Genomic DNA, 19,124 nt, shown 5'->3' with positions numbered 1-19,124 from the left:
TACCCAGACAAAGAGGTACATGTTCAGATCACGAGAAACCACTGGAATATCAGCAGGACAAATTTCATCCACGAAGCTACAGTGTCTTGGGTACAAACTGTAAATCACGAGAGCTTTGAGGTAAAAATATAATTCTAAATCGACTTTTTTAAGATTTAGGTGACTCCGTTGGCTTGTTCGACCGTGATTTTCAACACATGCAATACGTCTCTAAGGGTCTTTTAGCAATGCCTACTAGGTTTTTCAAATGGCATTCTTTTAGTGATGGTATCGTTCAGTGGAAGTTCTGCAAAGAAGAGCTGCACAGTTTAGACATCCTCTGAATTCACACTGAGACAAACAAAGGATAATTTATCATCATCTGAGGTCGCTTTGGCCTTGTTTTTTAGGTCACCCGCCTTATAATAGAGGTCTTTATGATTAAATTATCGTCCTTATCAAAGAAGACTAGAAATTTTCCTACACTGGTAAATTTATCAGTGAAGATTTGTTCGATAACCACTTTTTTAATTCCTTCTCTGTTGCAATCAGCCATTTCAACCTTAAACGGATTTGCTTCAAACAGTTGGAGTTTCCCTATGGAAAACCTGTCCAAACGTTTCTGTGAAAACTTGTCCACATTACTTGGCTTATTCGGGTTGTTGTAACTGATCGTCGAGCGTTAGCGTCCGGGACCACACCGGGCGTTACCACACGTTCCATTCTAATACTTTCAACCAAGGTTGGTTACAAGACAGTTTGCTCTCAAGAAACGGACGAAAAAACTTGATCAACCTAGATAAAAGTGGAGCTAAATATTTCTCGTTAGGTTTGCGTGACGGCTGCTGGAAGAAATGACCGTTTGACTGAGGAGTTCGTCACAGTGGACTGGATGGCTTACCAAGGAGCACCGGATGGAGGCGTGTCGGGTAAAACACGAGTGCCGGAATGGTGGACTGGATCTAAATGCAAGGAAGTCTCATTTCCACAGGTAAGCTGTAACTATCAATATTGATTTTAAAAAATAGCTCAAATCGGGATACGTACTCTTTTTTTTTAAATTTTAATTCATCTCTGTCCTTTCATTCATAGCGTCAAGTGAACTGATGTAATTTTGAGTTTCAGGGCAAATCTTCAATACTGTGAAACTCTCAAATGTTTTCATTAAAATCTCTGTCCCTGAGTTAATCAATGTTAGAGCTTAGTGACAAAAACTATCTGGCAGCCATTGGATTTCCATGCAAATGCTATAAATTTCATACGCCTTGCCTACCGGTCAAGATGGTGGCTAAAACTTCGCTTGACTTTCTTTAGGGCAAATTTGATACTTCTCCCACGATCTTGGTAACTGCAAACCACGTGAGTACATCAAACAAACACGATGCGGCAAGTCTGTGGGTTGAGGACGCTACCAGTTCATCTTTTTTCATCTGTCTTCGTGAACTACAGAACTACGACGGTCTTCACGAAGATATCTTCGTGGTATGTTGTCAAAATAGCTGTGTCTGCATTATAAAGCAATCCACAATAGTAATGGTAATAGTAAAGAATTTATATAGCACATTTTCTACAGAGTGAGTTTCAATCGAGTGTCGTAAGACCAAAACCCAAAGTAATTACTTTGGCCAATCAAAAAGGACGGAGACAATCCAGTAAACCAATCAAAACTCAAAGTAATTACACGTAGCCTACACAAAGCGCGGGAAAAAGTGCACACGCGAGCCACGATTGGTTTTGGTTTCACTTCTGGTTGGTGGAAAAAGTGGCACGAGAACTTTGAACCAATCACTGAGTGAAGTAATGCAAAATCAAAGCAATTTGCTAATTACTTTTGACACTCAATTGAAAACCGCTCTATACATATTCCATGCGCTTTACACTGAAGCAATTAATCTATGGGTGAGATTGAAGGAAACGTATACAGGCAGCCGCTATCAATCCATTAGCGATCTCACCCAACTCTCCCAATCCATGAATTAATTAAACGAGGCCTGACTACAACACTGGGAACTCCATGCCCTATTCTTCGCGAACAGTACGTGAGTTCTTTAACTCCCACAGAATCAATTTGTGAGATAGGCCTACGGTTTATCGTCCTTATGCGAGACGACTAGAAAGTCTAACCATTTGTGGATGTCATCACAAAGGCAGCTTTTTCTCCTCAGTTATTTAAAGACCCTGAGTATTGAGATATGTCCAGGTTTGACCCTAATTAGATGCACGCGGATTTCAATAAGCGTCACGAAGTGTCCCCTTGTTCTTTTCGCCAACTTCAACATCACTTGTGTCTCAGAATACAGACAATTTATGTCACAAAGTGTCCCCCAAATGCTGCTCTTTAAGTAAAGATTAACTGCTGCATTTAACCAAAGCTAAAAATAACGCTAGCCTTTACCCTTACCTTATTGTTGAAAATAGGTAGCAAATGCTTAGACTTAAAGGGACACTTTGTGTTGGATGTCAAAATTGGGCGTGCATCTAATTGGGGTCAAACCTGGACATAAGTGTAAGTATTGGTCCCGCCGGAGGTGAACCCACGAAATCCAGCACGCTAGTCCGATACTCAACCCTAAACTGAGTCTACCAGTCGTCGTTCTCCGTCATTATACGACACAGGAGCAATTTTAAAAGGCACCGCGCACCGGTGGCTCAGCTGGTTGAGCACCGGGCTGTCACGCGGGAGGTCGTGAGTTCAACTCCGGCCGAACCAACACTCAGGGTCTTTAAATAACTGAGGAGAAAGTGCTGCCTTTGTAATTACATCTGCAAATGGTTAGACTTTCTAGTCTTCTCGGATAAGGACGATAAGCCAGAGGTCCCGTCTCACAACCCTTCAATGTTCATAATCCTGTGGGACGTAAAAGAACCCGGACACTTGTCGCAAAGAGTAGGGCATGTAGTTCCCGGTGTTGTGGTCTGTCTTCTGTGGTATATCATGGTTGGGAGCGTAAAAAAAAAAAAAGGCGCACTTAATTTGGAGCCTCGCTCTGTTGTGCGACCCCCACCAGAGCCTGTTTCTCTGTTGTGTTGAAAGTAATTAAATAAATAAAAAATTTGGTTGGGAATTTTATTTCAAAGAAAGAGGAGTAAAGAATATTTACTATGACTCCATAGCAGGTTGTTTCTTTGGTGTTTCTTCCTTGGTAAAACGCGAACAGCGGTGAAATGCTCTATTCTGCTTTAAGGCGGCTGTTAAGCCTGCTTTACAGGCAAATATTCAATGCCCACTGCTATGGATATCACACACTGAAAAACTAGGGGGTGTTGTGGCTCAGTGAAAATATATGGCGTTAATCTTTTATGCGGATCCGACGGCCCGCCAACACTACTGCATTTCTGGATCATGAATTAGCGTCAGCCACGCCTAGTAAAAACCAAACAGATTGCTTCCGTCCAGTTGGGGCTCTGAAACAGTTCGTGTTTAATTGTAATACTACCTTCCACTGTTGCAAAGCAGGTTTGAGCATATCCGTTTGGCACGTGATGTGCAATATAGATTATAGATTAGAAACCTAGAATTTTCGAGATCATGCTGAACAAGTTCTTATATTTTACAGTAGTTATTTACAATTCAAGCTCATTAGGTTGTTCAGAAGTTGTCGTGGTGTAACCAATGGCAGAAATATTGTACTACTAGTACATTATGGTTTAGCACTTGTATTTTCAACAACAAAAATGCTTGCCTTGTTTTGCTAAACAATAATATACACAATAACGTTTTGTCAGAAGTTTTCCACACAATTAAAATCCAGAATTTTCAACATCAAAATTGGATTGATTTTTTTTTGTATAAGAACCTAATTTCCTTTGCCAGGCTTAACGGTTCCTTATATTTTTGGGCCGGTATTTAAATGCCAAATTTCAACCTGTGGGTTCTTAAATCACTATCTTCTTATATACGGGTTTGTACTGTACATGTCATTATTATGAAGCTAAAACACGAGACGTTTTTGAGCCAAGAACGAATACCGAAAGTGGACATTTCGCATATCAGGAAAGCAGTCATCCAGATTTTAAAAATTATATAAGCAATAAAAATGTAGTAGTGTAAACATAAGTTACAAAGTGAAACAGCTCATTTCCGGTAGCAGTTGTGCCAGACTCAATTTAAAAACGTCATGTGCTTGCGTTCCATAATATCATCATAAATGCGCTGGTGTGAATGATGGATGTTATATTGTTTTTACATCGTTGTTGTCTCTCAGAGCTGGATGGCCTTCGTTACAATCCATCGTCCCTTGTTTACCGAGAGCAAAAATGTGGACTTTCCAAACGATGGCTCTCTTTCTACTAACCAAAATGGTGCATTTTGCAAGGTAACTGTTACTGCACTAGGAGAAGTTGAGTTTGGATCTCTTATTCATGTCATTTCATGCAGAATCACTTGATTTTGACATTTTGCTTACATTTGGTTGTTATATTTACGCAGGATGTGAGGTTTCAAAGAAATTACGACTCTCAACCCATAATAATGATAGCAGTTCGCCACAATTCCAGTGGCAGCAATCTACAACCAAAATACATGTCAGTTACAGCCTGGATTGAGGTATAGCTTTTTATCCGTTTCCAAACAATGAGACCTGTTGCCTTGCACATTTGTGATTTCCCTCGCTTCGAGCAAGATAAATAAGAGTGCGTTCGATTGGGAAATCCGGATTTAGATCCCAAAATCTGGATCTTCGGATATCCAATCGAACACAAAATCTGAAAACGGATTTTGTCGCAGATTTCACTAATTGAAGTCCTTCTTGACATGGATTTCCAATTGGTGAAATTCGCGACAGAATCCATTTTCAGATTTTGTGTCCGATTACAAACCCGAATATCCAGATTTTAAGTTCTAAATCCAGATTTCCCAATCAAACGCGCCCTTAATTGCTGCGAAATCTGATTGCTTTAATGCGCGGTCTACGCCTCGCTCGATTGATCACAATTAATTTTATTACACGAACCGTATCTTGTCTTTCATAACCGAGATAGCATTTAATGAGGCTCTATCAGTGGATTTTTGCTGTTTTCGGTCAAGAAACAGCACTGAAGTCATCCACTGTTACCTTCCATTTGTATTAAACTGATAATGAAAAATGAACGCAAGAAGAAGATTTGGTATGACGGTTTGGTTATTACTTAAATCCAAGTGTGACAACTTAGAAACAATGGACCATGTTTTCAGCTTGTTATCAATTGCCGTCTTTGCCAATTAACCGTAGCAGCACCGAGGGCTTCCCCATTGACAAATAAAGACAGAAAGTAAAATCTATAAGTGTAAATTGGCTTTTATGGCAGTGAAAAGTAGTCTCAAGAAAACGATCTGCGTCATTATTTTTGGTTTCCGTTGAGTTCACTTTTGGCTCAATAGACCTCTTTCATAATATTCTTTTGTTTTAATGCTAATAAGCCTTTTTAGCCTCGCTACAACCAGCAAGTTTCAAAAGAATACTTGTTTCAAAATGAGGCCAGTAGGTCTAATTAACGTAAATACAAAAGAATGCAAAGATGGCCGCCATTTATGAAAGTGGTCTATATGGTAAGACCTAAAACATAAGGGCATTCATTTGTCTGTCATAACTTGAGCACATTATATTTGGTAAAAGATGCTTGTGTCAGCACCAAGGATGAACTCGCCATCTTCCTCGGAAATCGAGAAGACAGCAGGCTCCCCCACCCCTTTTTTTTTTGGGGGGGGGGGGGGGAGGGGGGAGCTGTGAGCGGCCCCAACTAAAATAGAATGACGCCGCCAGAAAATTCTCTGACCGGCCAGGGTCAATTTTAAGGGACTCCCTGACTGACCAACTTCCCCAGTCTGCAAGTGGTTTCTCAACAGCATCCAGTTACTTTATCTAATGCCATATTTTGTTGATTGCCAGCAAATCAAAACCGACGAATGCCGCATTTGTCTTAAGGAATTGTATGCTGACCGCCACGATCCTGTCGTCGTGTCATACACCATTCTTGGAGGTAACTATGAAAAAATACGCCTGATTAACGGGCTCAAAATGCCTTTTAATCTGATGTTTCTTCAATTAGTTGTCCTACGCGGAGTACATGCATGGTTACACCTAACAATACCTGGTTTCAGAGAGACCTTATGGAGCAGAGCTTCTTCTCTCAGGAACAGCACTTTGGCAAGCCCAGGCCAAGTTTCAACTACTAAGCTTGAGAATTCCGTGTGCTAATCACCACATGTCCCTAATTAACTAATTAACTTGATTAAATTAAATATGCCGATAATTGCAATTGTTTTCTTGCAGAGGTATGCAAACCTGGTTGGTCGTACTTTGGTGGTATCTGCTATTTCACCAGCCAGTCATGCAAAACCTGGACAGAAGCGCAAAAGGACTGCAAGTCGTACGGCGGCAACCTCGTCAGAATCAGGAACCAAGAGGAGAATGTCTATGTACAGCATCGCCTGAATGGTGGGAAGGGTTGGATTGGATTAAATGACCGAACAAAAGAGGGGACGTTTGAGTGGGCGGATGATCAACCGATCAACTTTACTTACTGGGCAGCTAATCAGCCGAATAACTTTAACAACGAAGACTGCGTTCACACTTTGGGGGTACTCCACCGGTTTATGTGGAATGATGTGGGATGCGATAGCTGCCACAACTACACTTGCTCAGAGGGTTAGTTATCATTAATCGTCAGTCTTCAGGAATAAAATAACATTTGTGACACTTTTAATTGACGCTCACAGCTTACGTGAATACAGCTGGCCAGCAATTTCCTTTCTTTTTTCCTCCTCCTTCTTTCGGTGGCGGGCTTTAGCCAATAATTCCAGCGGTGACTACGGGAACGTCAGTTAAAAGTATAACTCGCTGCTGTTCTTGTCAGTCGTCTGAGAGCCATCTTGGTACAATTGGGTTTAATGTCTAGAAAAATAATTCAGAATTCATCGCCATGCGATTGCTCTTCTCTACAAGTCGTGGGTTAATTTTAACCGTTTAGAGCTGTGGTTTAGTAGACGCAGGCAACAATGAAATAAATCAAACTGTAAAACAAATGTTTATAGTGTTAAAAGCTTTTTGGACTTTTTTTTTAAATTTCCGAATGAAGGAAAGGAAAGGAAACGGACTTTATTTAAGTGTCTAGTCTTCTAGCGCTGGAGCACCAATTAGGGACACTTTTGGAACTGAAATGAACAAATAGGCCATTTTACAGTTGTTTGCTCAGTGACCTAGCCTATGAATGGCTGCGAGGCTGCCGATGACCTTGTATTGATACAGACCCTACTGCTTTTATGTAAATGTAAATTGCGTTGTTGTAATTCTAATTAGTTTACATTAACATCAGAAAACCACAAAGGTTTGTATCAAAGCAGGGTCACCGGTAGCCTCGCTTCCATTCTTAGGCCAGGTAACCTTGCTACAACTGTAAAATGGTCTATAGAGTGTTTTCCATTACGTCACGGCGGCCATGTTGGTGTCCCTAAACAAAGGAAAGGCGGCCATGTCGGTGTCCCCAAGTAATCCTCTGCGAATTGAGCTCTATTATCATTCTTTTGTTTCGGTGCAAAAAACAAGGTTACTGATCACGTGAATGAAAACACTTTTAAGGACGTTCGCGCCAATTGCTACCGCGCATCCTTACAGCGCACGCAAATTCACATGCCACGTCATGCATCGAGTGCGCGCGCTAAGTACTAAAATGAACAATGATAGGGCAGATGGCCATTGCTATAGCTTTGCTTGGATTTAAAGGTCTTGGATGTTCGGTGACCCCTACTTTTCTTTTCAGAAACAGATTTTATTTACAATTATCTTCACATTAGCGAGCTTACGCAAGAGGACGGCTGGAAGACTCAGGATTGCAGAATGACGAAAAAATGTCGCGTAAGATCGGGAATGCACAGTCTCCCTCAAGAACGAAACTAGTATGAACAGTGCTGAATTTACGGGAGAACATGAAAATTTATCCTCAAGGGCTGACGTTCTCTGTAAAAACTCAAATTCAGTCATTTCATGTAGTTGTTTTGCTGACGACGGCAAAGAAATAGACAAAAATGAAAAGATGCACTTGCAAAGCGTGCAATGCTGTTGCTTTTGCTCACTAAATATGTAAATTTGTGACGTTCTCGTTGCCATCGCCGTTGTCGGTGGTAAAGCTCCTTTTTATCAATTAAGGACGCCAGCTACTATTGTTATTGCGCATACGTTCTGCGCATCTCGAGATACTCGGATTTCTTATGGGTCGTGCTTATTAAGACTGGGATATTTTTGCGCGATTTAAAACTTTGCGGAGAAAGCATAACTTAGCAAGTGCTGTATAAACTCTTGTTCTTAGGCCATCGTAGCTTCATTAGGAAAATAACACAAACAGCGGTGATAAACATTGTATTCCAACGCATTTTATAAAACTTGACGTTTCGTATGCTAGTCAACACACATTTTCGTAACGGTCACTTTTGAAAATGTGTGTTGACTAGCATACGAAACGTCAAGTTTTATAAAAATGCGTTGGAATACAATGTTTATCACCGCTGTTTGTGTTATTTAGCAAGTGCTCTTGGAATCCAAAAAGAAAATTGGGAGAAACCACGCATTTTTCAGAGATAATGAAGCTTAAATTTGGAAAAGAACGTCATACATAGCTTTGTAATTTAAGGCATTTTACAAATGTTCTTGATTAATTATCTTTGAAAAATACGTGGTTACCCTCAATTTTCTTTTTGGATTTCAATAGCACATGTTATTTAAGATCTGCTTTCCCCGCATATTCAGTAAACCGCACAAAAATACCTTTGAATTAGTAGGCAATATCCTTAAAATTGGGATTTAGTCGTTTCACATTGAAGATTCGCAGATAAACAGGAGAAAAATGTCAAAAAATTCACAAAGCACGAGCAGTGGGATTGTGCATAATATGATTTAGAGTGTTGTTTTTCTATCGAAACAAAGGAAAACGTTTGCAAGAAATGAGGACGCCACAGGCCACGTGGCAACGACAACGGCAGAACTAAACTATATAAGTATCACCCAACTAGTGAACTAATGCAAATGCTGCATTTTGATTGGCTACGATACTGGAGGACTATTAGTAATAGTCCTCGAGTAGCGAAAAGCGTGACGTTTTCTTTTGTTTTATTCCCAAATAAATATATTTTCTATTTGCATTTGCTAACTTTATTATTGCCTTTTCTGTCCGACTAGTTGGGTGATACTAAAACAATTAGACCCTTCGCCCTCAAGGGCCACGGGTCCAATTGTTAAATATCATTGGTTAAAAGAGGAAAAATAATGGTACTGCAGGTGCGGCACGCATTATAGCGCATGCTTTTGCTGTACTTTACAGAACAACAACGTAAAATTGCAAAATTTGAGCTTTTGACGACAACTTGAACTCAACTCGTACCAGGTTAGTTTTAAGATATTTTTCCAATATTATACGCCGTGAACGACATGGAATAAGCGTGCAAGGCATGCGATATTGCAAAGGTATATTTTTAGGTGACGTTTTCGCTGTGGTCGCCGTTGTAAGTCTTAAGGAGGTTCGAACAAGTTTCAACGCTTTCAAGTGACGCTCTTCTTAGAAGGATCGGCACCACAACGTTGTATCATGTATTGGCAATATTGTGGTATAAAATGAAACACGAATTGTTTCTGAACAAGATACAATCATTATTGTGACGTAATATTTCACCGTGGCAACGGGCAAGCCCTGTAAAAACACCCTTTATTTTATCTTTAGTTGCTAATATCTCAAAAACGAACTCGGTGACCCCGGTTTTTTCATTTCTGAAAAGTAATCAGAAGAGAATGGTGAAAGTTTCTGCAAAGTTTTTTTGTCTAGTGGATTCAGAGCCACCTTAATTTTGTAATTTTTTTAAGGTAGCTCTGAATCCTCCAGACAGAATGTTTTTAAACTTTTCCGAAAGTTTCATCGTGGCCTTCTAATCACTTTTCAGCAATAAAAAAGATGGGTCACCAAGTTCGTTTTTGAGATATGAGCAACTAAATCAAAAATATAGGGTGTTTTTGCTGGGCTTTCCCGTTGCCAAGGTAACTTATTACATCGCAATAATAATCACATCTTGTTTGAAAATAATCGGTGTTTCGTATGGTACCATAACATTGCTGTTACGTAATACAGTGTTGTAGCGTTATTCGATCTAAACAGAGAGTCCCTAAGTGTTGAAACCCTTTCGAGCCTCCTTAAAGTCACTATTGTCTCGTACGATGGCTTGCTTGTCGACGTCACCGCGCCGCTTCAGCATACGCGTGCGCGATAACTAACCAGATCTTTGTGTTTCTTTAAATAAAAGATTTGGACGAGTGTGGCGGAGACAACAACCATTGTAACGCAAATGCTGCTTGCACCAACACATTCGGATCCTACGGGTGTCAATGCTCTGCTGGATATACTGGTGATGGCATTACCTGCACAGGTATGGCTGTTGTACTGAGGGTGTGACTAGACTGAATCTGCTAAGAATCAGTTACAGTATGTATGACGAATACATGACAAGGAACGAGCCATGACAACAACCTGTGATAACATGAAGTAGTTTCTCGTACCGCTACGCGAATGCGGGCTCGCGAGTAACGTTGCCCCGCCTTTTTTGCCAAGTGAGTTATCACCCACGTACCGGCACTCTACACACACATTGCGTGCCGTGGAACAATTTTCATAGATGAAAATCCCGCTAAAGCTAAAATTCATCCAGTCAGATCGCTACAATAAGCAATGCTGATTTCCATAACAAAAACTGACAAACTATCGAAAAGCCTGTCCGTTGAAGATGGGCCTTCAATTTTTAAAAAGATTTGTGTTATTCTGAACACTTTTCCAGAATTTGTGGGTTTTCTACAGTTATGGCAATACCTTATATACCATAAAAATCCGTAGTTTGGCAACTTCAGTTCGCTTGTGAAGCGGCCGAATGGATCCAACCCATCTTTGACTTTTCAATATTATAGTTTTTCCTAATAGGTTTTCTCTCACGATTGTAAATATAGCTACGGTTTCTGGTATTTAAAGAAAAAAACATGCTTATGTTAACGGGTCCATTTTAGTCACAGCCGTTATACGAAACTGGCAACAGGTGTGTTAGTCGTAAATTTGGACCAATAAATCGGAACAGAAGCAGTTAATGAGAGCACGCATGCGGGACTAATCACAAGAATTCGAAGCCCACACTAACCTTTAGCAAACAAACAAGTCATATTAAATTTATTTTTACGCTGATTGATGAACAAATGCAGTAGAGACATTATTTGTGGAAAAGGTCTATTTTAATTAAGAGGAGGGCACTGCTTCGCAATGTAACGATGTAAATAAGGGCCACTGTAACCAGACAACAACATATATATTATCTGAAATGAAGTTAAGAGTAGGAGGACTGAATGAACGGTGAAAGAATATATTATCTATAGCCAATGTTTCGAAAAGCACTGCTCGCAACTGCTCTCTTGGGTTGACTCTGTTTCTTGATTCTTTTTGTATCAATGTTACTTTGTTGTAGGCGTACCCAATAATGTCTAAAAATATAATTGGGTTCGCCAATAGTGTTTTTAGACTTATTATTTGTCTTTTGTGTAAAAATGATATCGGATGCTTTGGAAAGTAGCACCAGTCACGTCCACAGCCTCTCCATTGAGAGGAAGATATAACATTTCCAAGGCTATTCGCACCATTTTACTGTGGGAAAAGGAGGGCAAGAGGAACTTCCACAACCATAAAAATTTTTAAGATAGATATAGCTCGTCCGTGCGTTTGAGCTGTGTGAGAACTTTTTGCTTGCATGTGCATCAACAAGGAGAACTCTGAATAACTGATATTAGTATATACTAAAACAGTGGATAGCGTTGAACTCGCGCGCTGATTGGCTCGTCAAACTCCGGATATCCTGTGTTCGCGGCTCGGTAAATATCCACCGCTAGCCACCTCCACGTCAGTGAATAGTTGTTAAATATCCCACAATTCACTGTTTCTTCCAGATATTGACGAATGTTCTTCAGGTCATCAATGTGATAGCAGCGCTACGTGTCACAATTCAGAAGGATCTTACGTATGCATCTGTAACAGCGGCTACACTGGAGATGGACGCACCTGCCGAGGTACAATCTTATATAGAGTCAATGCCCTAACATAGGTTATAAAGTTGTTTGGACTACTACCGCGTACTGTAGCTAGCGCACAATTGGTAGACAGTGACCCCCATTTTGGATTTTTATAGAAGAGGAAGGTTAAGAATAAAAAGCAATCCAATATGGCGGCTCGGTTATCTCTATCGTGCAATTATTATTATTTACTTACTTAGTTTTTCATTTTTTGTCCTCTCAGATTTGAACGAGTGCACGTTCAACTCTCACGACTGTGACGCAAACGCCATATGTACCAACACAGTGGGCTCATTCACCTGCCAGTGTGACGGAAGTGCGCATTACTATGGCGACGGCAAAACGTGTGACCCTCACCGTAAGCCTCATTTCTTTTAGTTTTCATTTTTATCCAACAAACCTGACTTAGATGAAAGCCGGCGAGAAGTGAAGTGATCCTTTTACATATCTGGACAACTTAAGCAAGTGTAAACAAACATCGGTTACAAACAATGTCATTTTATACTTGACGTTTCGTATGTTGCAACATACATCATCAGAAGTGACGGTTAAAACTGTTACATAAAATTTTAAAAAACTAGAGCGAGGCACTGGTGACTAGTTAAAAAGTGTGATAACAAAATCGTAACTTCCCGTAGTTGATACTTCCGGAAGAAATTAATAAAAAAAAAAGCTTCTCACTACCAACGTTTTCACTAAGGGAGGGTTTTATCACACTTAACACACTGTTAAAAAGTGTTATCACACTTTTTAACTAGTCACTTGTGCTTCGCTCTAGTTTTTTAAAATTTTGTGTAACAGTTTTAACCGTCACTTCTGATGATGTATGTTGCAACATACGAAACGTCAAGTATAAAATGAAAATGTTTGTAACCGCTGTTTGTTTTCTTTTCCTGCTGAAATTGAAATGGCCAAAGGACAAAAGAGACACTTGCTTAACGGGATTCGAACTCATGACCTCTGGGATGTCTGTGCAATGCTTTACCAACTGAGCTATGAGTCCACTCAGTCAGGAGCAGGCCAATTTGTTAGGCCTATGTAATCCGTGAAAGGACTTGATGAATGAAACCTGGCACAGATACAAAACATTAATTGGACCTACAACTAGGTTTAAGGTAGCAGGTCTTTACTGATGAGAAAAGATGAGATTAGCTGCTTTAATATATTTTTAATTATAATTTTCATTCCTCTTTTTCTGACTAAAACAAACGACGTCAAAAGCCTAATTACTAAACTTTTAGAACAAACTTGGCTCGATTGTAGAGATTCGGAAAAGCTCATTCGAAACGGAACACTTACAATGGAAGATTTCGGTTCACTTGGGAGTGTTGTAAAAATGCTTTGGATCTCTCATAGCAAAAGGGCATTCTTGACACCCATTGCATCTCTTTTTTTCTTAATTCCAGGTGGACTGGACGACTCCCAGATTTTGTCTGGTGATACCAGCAAGATTTCACAGCTCAATGATTGGCTTGCACCCCATTTACAGGACTCGGAAAAAAGTTATTGGGCGCTATGCTGGAGATCATCCTCCCACGGTTGGGGTTCACAGACTTTTCACAGTTATTGTGATGGCAAAGGGCCAACTGTGACCATTGTTAATGTCGGAAGCTACATTTTTGGTGGATATACCGACAAATCATGGACATGTACGTAAAATAGACCACTTTCATAAATGGCGGCACTTTACATTCTTTTGTCTTTCTGTTAATGAGACCTACTGCCCTAATTTTGAAACAAAAGTTCTTTTGAAATTTGCTCGTCGTAGCGAGCGCGAGGCTAGTAAGGCCGTATTAGCATCAAAACAAAAGAATATTTTATTTGGCCGCCATTATGAAAGAGGACATAACATTAGTCATTTAGTGACTATGACTTCAATAGAACCAAAACCCGTAGACGCAAAGTAACTAACTCTCGTAATCAGCGCTTGGAGCGTGGGCAGGCATATTTGCTGTTTTCAAGGATCTTTGCAGAGAATGTTGAAGGGCATTTTTTAATACGCCTAGCATTAAAGTGAAGTTTCTTTTCAAATGCTATTAGAGGGGGCTATATCCGTTGGATGAGATTTCCAGAGCCGATATTATCAAGGTATTTATCATATAAACACCACTGAAGTACCAGGAGAGTTTTCGCGGGAAAACATGATATATTCACGTGTGAAAATAACATGTGATTTTCACACGTGAAAAGATCACTATTGCTATGGTTACATAATAAATCGCGCCCTTGTTCCACTTTAGGACTACAGTGGAACCTCGATTTAACGAACCTCTATTTAACGAAGTCCTCGATATAACGAACGATATTCTATGTCCCGGCCAAAGTTACAGTAAAAGGTATGGAATAGAACCTCGATATAACGAACCTCGATGTAACGAATTCTTCGATATAACCCTGTATAACGAACATACTCTGGAAACCCAAACGTAAAATCTACCTCTATATAACGAATTACAATGTCAACACTCGACAGAAGATAAACGCTGAACAGATCAACAGTCATCTGGTAATTATAAAGAGACAGCAACCTTTTAGTCAACGGCTTATTATATGTCATAGACATAAACTAACTTCCGCTCTATCTTCTTTGTCTCTTATTAGTTCTATTAACTTCTTCACTTTCGAAGCCTTCTGTTGTAATACATTGAATACGTAGCCCGAAATTCTATTCCAATGCCCTTGTTTCTCCTTTTGCCAGTCACTTCCACTGAGATTTGTCCTCCGTGTTTTAAAAACAAGTGAAATACACGTGAAAGTGTCAATGGCACATGACCTACGATCTGCAAAGTCCCTCGTTGATCTTGAATCCGTTTAACGGCAACAGCATTGGTGTCGTATGGGTTATCATCATTAACTATGACCTCGATATAACGAACAGTTTGTTCGTTTCCCCTCAAGTTCGTTACATCGAGGTTTTCGATATAACGAACCCTCGATTTAACGAACAATATTGACCGGTCCCCTGCGACTTCGTTAAATCGAGGTTCCACTGTACAAAATATATTAACTTTGAAATGGTTTGGTATTTCATTGGTGTTTATATATTTAAACAGAACATTGCATGGCGATGCGAAACTTCTCCCTCTTCGCTCACTCGCGTGAGAAATTTCGTACTCCGCGCGGCCAATGTATTGCCCTCTACAGTCTACATTCGTATTTCTCGGGTATTTCTCTGTACGAGGCAAACGCGATAAACTTCTTCATTATTTCGTTTTATTTTTCAGGGTCTAATGGCTACACACAGTCGTCAAACGCCTTCATATATTCACTGAAAAATAATTATGGATATGGCTATTTCAAAAACGATGTGACATATTCCTCCTATGCAACCTACAGCTCCTACAATTATGGACCTACCTTCGGTGCTGGTCATGATATCTACCTTGCAGACAATGCTGGTTACAATTATTATAATTATTTCAATTGTCACTCCTACAGAAGCCCTTACTGTAACAGTTACATCTGGACCGGAAGTTACAATTTCTGTCCAAATAATGCAGAGGTGTATTATGAGGCATTTGCTTAAGGTCGGACATCTCATTGACCATATAAATTTATTTGATTTGGAGCTTTTTTATGCTGTATTTTTCTTTTCGAGTAGTAACTTTCAGGCAAGAAATAAGCTACAATCAAACTAGTTTCTTTGATTTTCAGTGGCAAAATTCAAATTTCAGCTGACCTTTACCATAAAAGCAATGCTAAATCTCAATATAGTGTTTGCCGCGAACATAACATAGCGAATGAAAGTAACATGAACAGCATTAGTTCGTCCACTCTATGAACTCTGGTTCATCTCATTTTGCAGCGTAATGTTATGTTAATAACGTAACATTTCGTTTTGCCTTAACGCGTTCGTAGCTGTCTCCGTCGTCGTTGTTTAGAAACGAGTAGGCAAACGGCAACGGCGATGCCACTGAGAACTAGGTTTAATGAGTCAAACAGGCTGCGTGCTGAGCTCCACGAGCTGCACAGGGCATACTATAGGCATTATTTACCATTACAGAATGAAATGGAGGCAAAACAGTTACGATAACGTGAACGTTGCTGTATTTTTAACTGATGTTTATGTTGGCGTCGCTGTTGTCGTTGCTCTTTATTCAAGCTCTTTTAAGATACTGTTGTTCTTAATCAAATCTAGATTTTGTCGCACATTTGTCTTATCCGAGTAACTATTAAAACAGGAACTGAACATGCTGTCTAGATCTGATTAGGATTAAGGCAACAAATGCAAATTTTATATATCTTTCTGACATAAATGGAAAAAAAAAAGATATAGTAGGGTTTCCAGTTGAATATTAAAAGCAATTTGCTGTGATTTGCATTCAAAAGTTTGTGACTGAATGTGCTTTATTTTTTTCGATCCAGTTCTCTTGGGGGTATTTTATTTCCTATGCTGGACGCAGGAAATACACAATTTCCTTCGCATTCCGATTGCCCTTCTAAACGTCTTTGCCCGTCGTGAAAACAGAAAACTCGTTCTTTGATCTCAAATACAAATGCACGCGTCGCGATGAAATCAGACTTGCAATTTTCTGCTTTTGTCGAGGAAAGGACTAGCTCGCTTTTGCATCAAAAACAATTGCATTTCAGTTCAATAATTTGCTCGCTTTAATTCCGACACATGCACTCCGATGTGAGTTATTAAAAACTAGGCATATTTTTTTCTTCAATAAAAAAAAAAATGCACAATGGAGTTTCGGCGATACCCTGGAAAGGAAAACGATTTTTCATTTTTTGAAACAGTCTCAACAATTTGTTGACTTTTGAGGACCCACGGGCTAAATTGTCACCTTAAATTTAACGGGTTAGTGATTGCAGCTTCTTAAAAAAGACAGAGGTTATTATTGTCCATGACAAATTAAAACGGTGATGATGATGACCATTTAATACTATCGACCTTCAGATTTGCGTGACTGGATACGAAGACGATTTAAAATTATTTCACTGAACAACGTCGCATTCTTCAAGCAATTAATAACTTGTAAATCTATTCTTATCAAAGTCTCTTTTGTGCCACGGTGAGTACAGGAAGAAGGAAAATACATTCCTGTTCACAAGAAAACTGAGAAAACTTGGAAATTAGCAACTCATATTCGTGGAGTCGATCTCGAACTCGGAAGTCAAATCTTAAGGTCGCTTTTAATATCAGTTGACACTAAAAGTTAAGTCAAATCCAATGTTGATTAGTTTGCAATGCAACCTTCTTCACTGCATGCATATTTTGTTGGCAAATTACGTCCGTTTTGTCATAGATTGCAAAGCACTTGTTTGAGTTACCGAGGATAATGAAGTCTGCGTAGATGGCGGTTTCGTTCGTGCGAGCGAACGAATGGCGAAGGCGCCGGGGTGAGCGTATTGGGTTTGGGAGTCTCAGTCAGTTCCCCTCGCATTAGCTAAGTCGCTCCCTCGCTCGCTCGGACAAAACTGTCAGCTAAGCAAAGGTTTTTTTAAAAATACTACTTCTGCTACTAGTAGTTCTTTATTTTAACTCGGTAAAAAAGTTCAGTAATTACAATAGGTCAATTTTTGGGCTCATTCGTTCCCGTGAAAGAACTAATGAATGAAAGAAGTGTCTATTTGAAGTGCAAGTACATACTTTAATTAATCATAAATATTACAATTTCATCGATTTTGATTGGTTTAAAAAACTCCTATTTTCCACAAATTCACTTGCCAAGTTGTTAACGGACAGTTCAATAAGCCAATCACATTCAAAGTTGTCGTTTAAATCAACCAATCACAACCTTGGTTTTAATCACCATAGAAACAGCGTACAGACTTTCCAAAATTGGACTTTCTTTCTTTCTTTCTTTCTTTCATTCTTTCTTTCTTTCTTTTTTTCTTTCTTTCTTTCAGAGTGACATTAAACAATTTCCGCCTCCTTTGTCAGTCTTTGAAAGCAAATTTTCCCTTTCTTTCATAATTTGGCTCTGCTTCTTTTCTCGGAAATTGTAATGGTTATAATTAATTGGTAAGAGGACTTCGTATCGTCCAATTCGGTCTGTAATCATACTTGTGAAAAAAAAAAAAATAAATAGGATTACAGACCAAATTGGACTTCACTCAGTCCTATTACCATTCCTTATTAAAACACTGTTTTACAAGATTCCCGAGTGAGAATCCGACGCGATTCAGGCCAACCTGTTGAGGGACTTAATATCATGAGACCGAATGCATAAATGGCGGCCAAAAAAATATTCTTTTGTTTATGGGCTAATTAGACTCACTAGCCTCGCTCTCAAGCAACATTTTTTTTGTATTTGTCCATGCAAACGAGGCTAGTGAGGCTAATTAGAACATGACCAAAAGAAGATTTTTTTGGCCGCCATTTATGCATTCGGTCTATAGCTTTTTGCATTTTTCTTCTCACAGTTAGTTGGTCCCATTCAGTGTTTCGAGAAGCAAGCTTGAATTCATTTTATAGTTGGCTTATAGAATAATCTTAGCCGACCGGTTTTGCAATTTTTGAATTTTGTCAATCGGATGATTACTCATTCCATCCCAGTAAATGTGGTCTTCCTCTACGGTTGACCGCGTTGTTTTGTTTAATAAATGGAAACGTAAGTTTAAAATTTAAAACGACTAAGGCTTATTTGAAAGATCCGGTTGAAGAAAGGAAACATGGTGTTCTCATTTTTAAACTATCTCATATCATTGGGGAGATATTAAGGTTTTTGTGTTAAAACTGATGAAGTCATCAGTGGTTCCAAGGGAAAAACAAATCACGAAATCTAAAATATCCTTGGAAATATTACCGCAGTTCACTTCAAACTTGGCAGTAATAATGTGTATCAGTCAGAACATAAAATGACCCCAATTGTACAGTTGCCATGGAAACCGTTTTGCTTCCAGGTCAAGGTTGTGCGGAACTGGTGTTCACACTCAACGAGTTGATCAGGAGACCTACAGCAACATGGGCTCTATGTGAGTTTTGAGCAGGACCGTCTCTCTTGCTTGATTTGAGAGGAAATTGAGAAACTTTATTTATAACCAAAAGGGACTGGAGTCAAAAGCATTGCCATGTTTACGTCATACCCTGCACCATCTTGCTCCTTACTTAAGGGTTATTATTCATGCCAAGTTTGA

The 19,124-nt window shown here is 39.4% G+C and overlaps 1 protein-coding gene across 1 annotated transcript in view; it reads left to right on the top strand.

Annotated features, from left to right (window-relative positions):
* LOC137999883 (uncharacterized) overlaps positions 1 to 15,617 on the top strand; it is a 24,080-nt gene extending 8,463 nt beyond the window's left edge. The window contains exons 8-19 of the mRNA XM_068845846.1: positions 1 to 120; positions 809 to 970; positions 1,294 to 1,461; positions 4,185 to 4,295; positions 4,409 to 4,525; positions 5,847 to 5,937; positions 6,231 to 6,605; positions 10,241 to 10,363; positions 11,916 to 12,035; positions 12,262 to 12,396; positions 13,445 to 13,687; positions 15,263 to 15,617. The exon at positions 1 to 120 is cut by the window's left edge and continues 95 nt beyond it. Coding sequence (XP_068701947.1) covers positions 1 to 120; positions 809 to 970; positions 1,294 to 1,461; positions 4,185 to 4,295; positions 4,409 to 4,525; positions 5,847 to 5,937; positions 6,231 to 6,605; positions 10,241 to 10,363; positions 11,916 to 12,035; positions 12,262 to 12,396; positions 13,445 to 13,687; positions 15,263 to 15,564 — 2,067 coding nt within the window. The 3' untranslated portion in view covers positions 15,565 to 15,617. The remainder of the gene's footprint in view (positions 121 to 808; positions 971 to 1,293; positions 1,462 to 4,184; positions 4,296 to 4,408; positions 4,526 to 5,846; positions 5,938 to 6,230; positions 6,606 to 10,240; positions 10,364 to 11,915; positions 12,036 to 12,261; positions 12,397 to 13,444; positions 13,688 to 15,262) is intronic.
* The last annotated feature ends 3,507 nt before the right edge of the window (positions 15,618 to 19,124 follow it).

Source organism: Montipora foliosa, chromosome 4 (assembly GCF_036669935.1).
Source record: "Montipora foliosa isolate CH-2021 chromosome 4, ASM3666993v2, whole genome shotgun sequence".
In the NCBI taxonomy this organism is placed as follows: domain Eukaryota; kingdom Metazoa; phylum Cnidaria; class Anthozoa; order Scleractinia; family Acroporidae; genus Montipora; species Montipora foliosa.
This window is presented reverse-complemented; position numbering and strand designations above follow the sequence as displayed.